General features: G+C 36.7%; 1 protein-coding gene across 1 annotated transcript in view; it reads right to left on the reverse strand.

Annotated features, from left to right (window-relative positions):
• The window catches only part of LOC107565301 (pleckstrin homology-like domain family B member 3), a 14,646-nt gene extending 14,306 nt beyond the window's left edge, over positions 1 to 340 (reverse strand). Inside the window, exon 1 of the mRNA XM_016250522.1 lies at positions 123 to 340. Within this exon, the coding sequence (XP_016106008.1) occupies positions 123 to 159 (37 nt within the window). The 5' untranslated portion in view covers positions 160 to 340. The remainder of the gene's footprint in view (positions 1 to 122) is intronic.
• Between the last annotated feature and the right edge of the window lie 107 nt (positions 341 to 447).

The raw sequence follows: 447 nt of genomic DNA on the forward strand, positions 1-447 counted from the left end.
AGACTTCTTTCAAAAACACTGAAAAATCCCAATTATTCCAAAACACAATATGTAATTTATACTGATAAATCTCTGCAGTGTATTGTAATTGATCATGCAGCATTAATAAACACATACTGTACCTATTTTCTTAGGTTTGGGGAGGTTGAGGTTGTTCATGATGTTCACAAACTCAGGGAGAGTCTTCGTCAGCCGTGGATTGAACTTCTTCTCCTCATCGACGGTGGACACGGTCTGCCCTTCAGCGACAAACAGGAGAATAAATCACACACACAAACAGCTGAGAGAAGATGCTTAGGACCTAGGATACATCATATACACACACAAACAAAAAGATAGTCAAAATATAAGTTCGGTTTAACTTGAAGAAATTGTGTCAGAAATATATTAGCCTACCGTTGCTCAGTAGACTGTACCTACTACTACTACTAAAATAAATCTTTTTTT

The sequence above is a fragment of the Sinocyclocheilus grahami genome, unplaced genomic scaffold (assembly GCF_001515645.1).
Source record: "Sinocyclocheilus grahami isolate Dianchi unplaced genomic scaffold, SAMN03320097.WGS_v1.1 scaffold992.1, whole genome shotgun sequence".
NCBI classification, from domain to species: domain Eukaryota; kingdom Metazoa; phylum Chordata; class Actinopteri; order Cypriniformes; family Cyprinidae; genus Sinocyclocheilus; species Sinocyclocheilus grahami.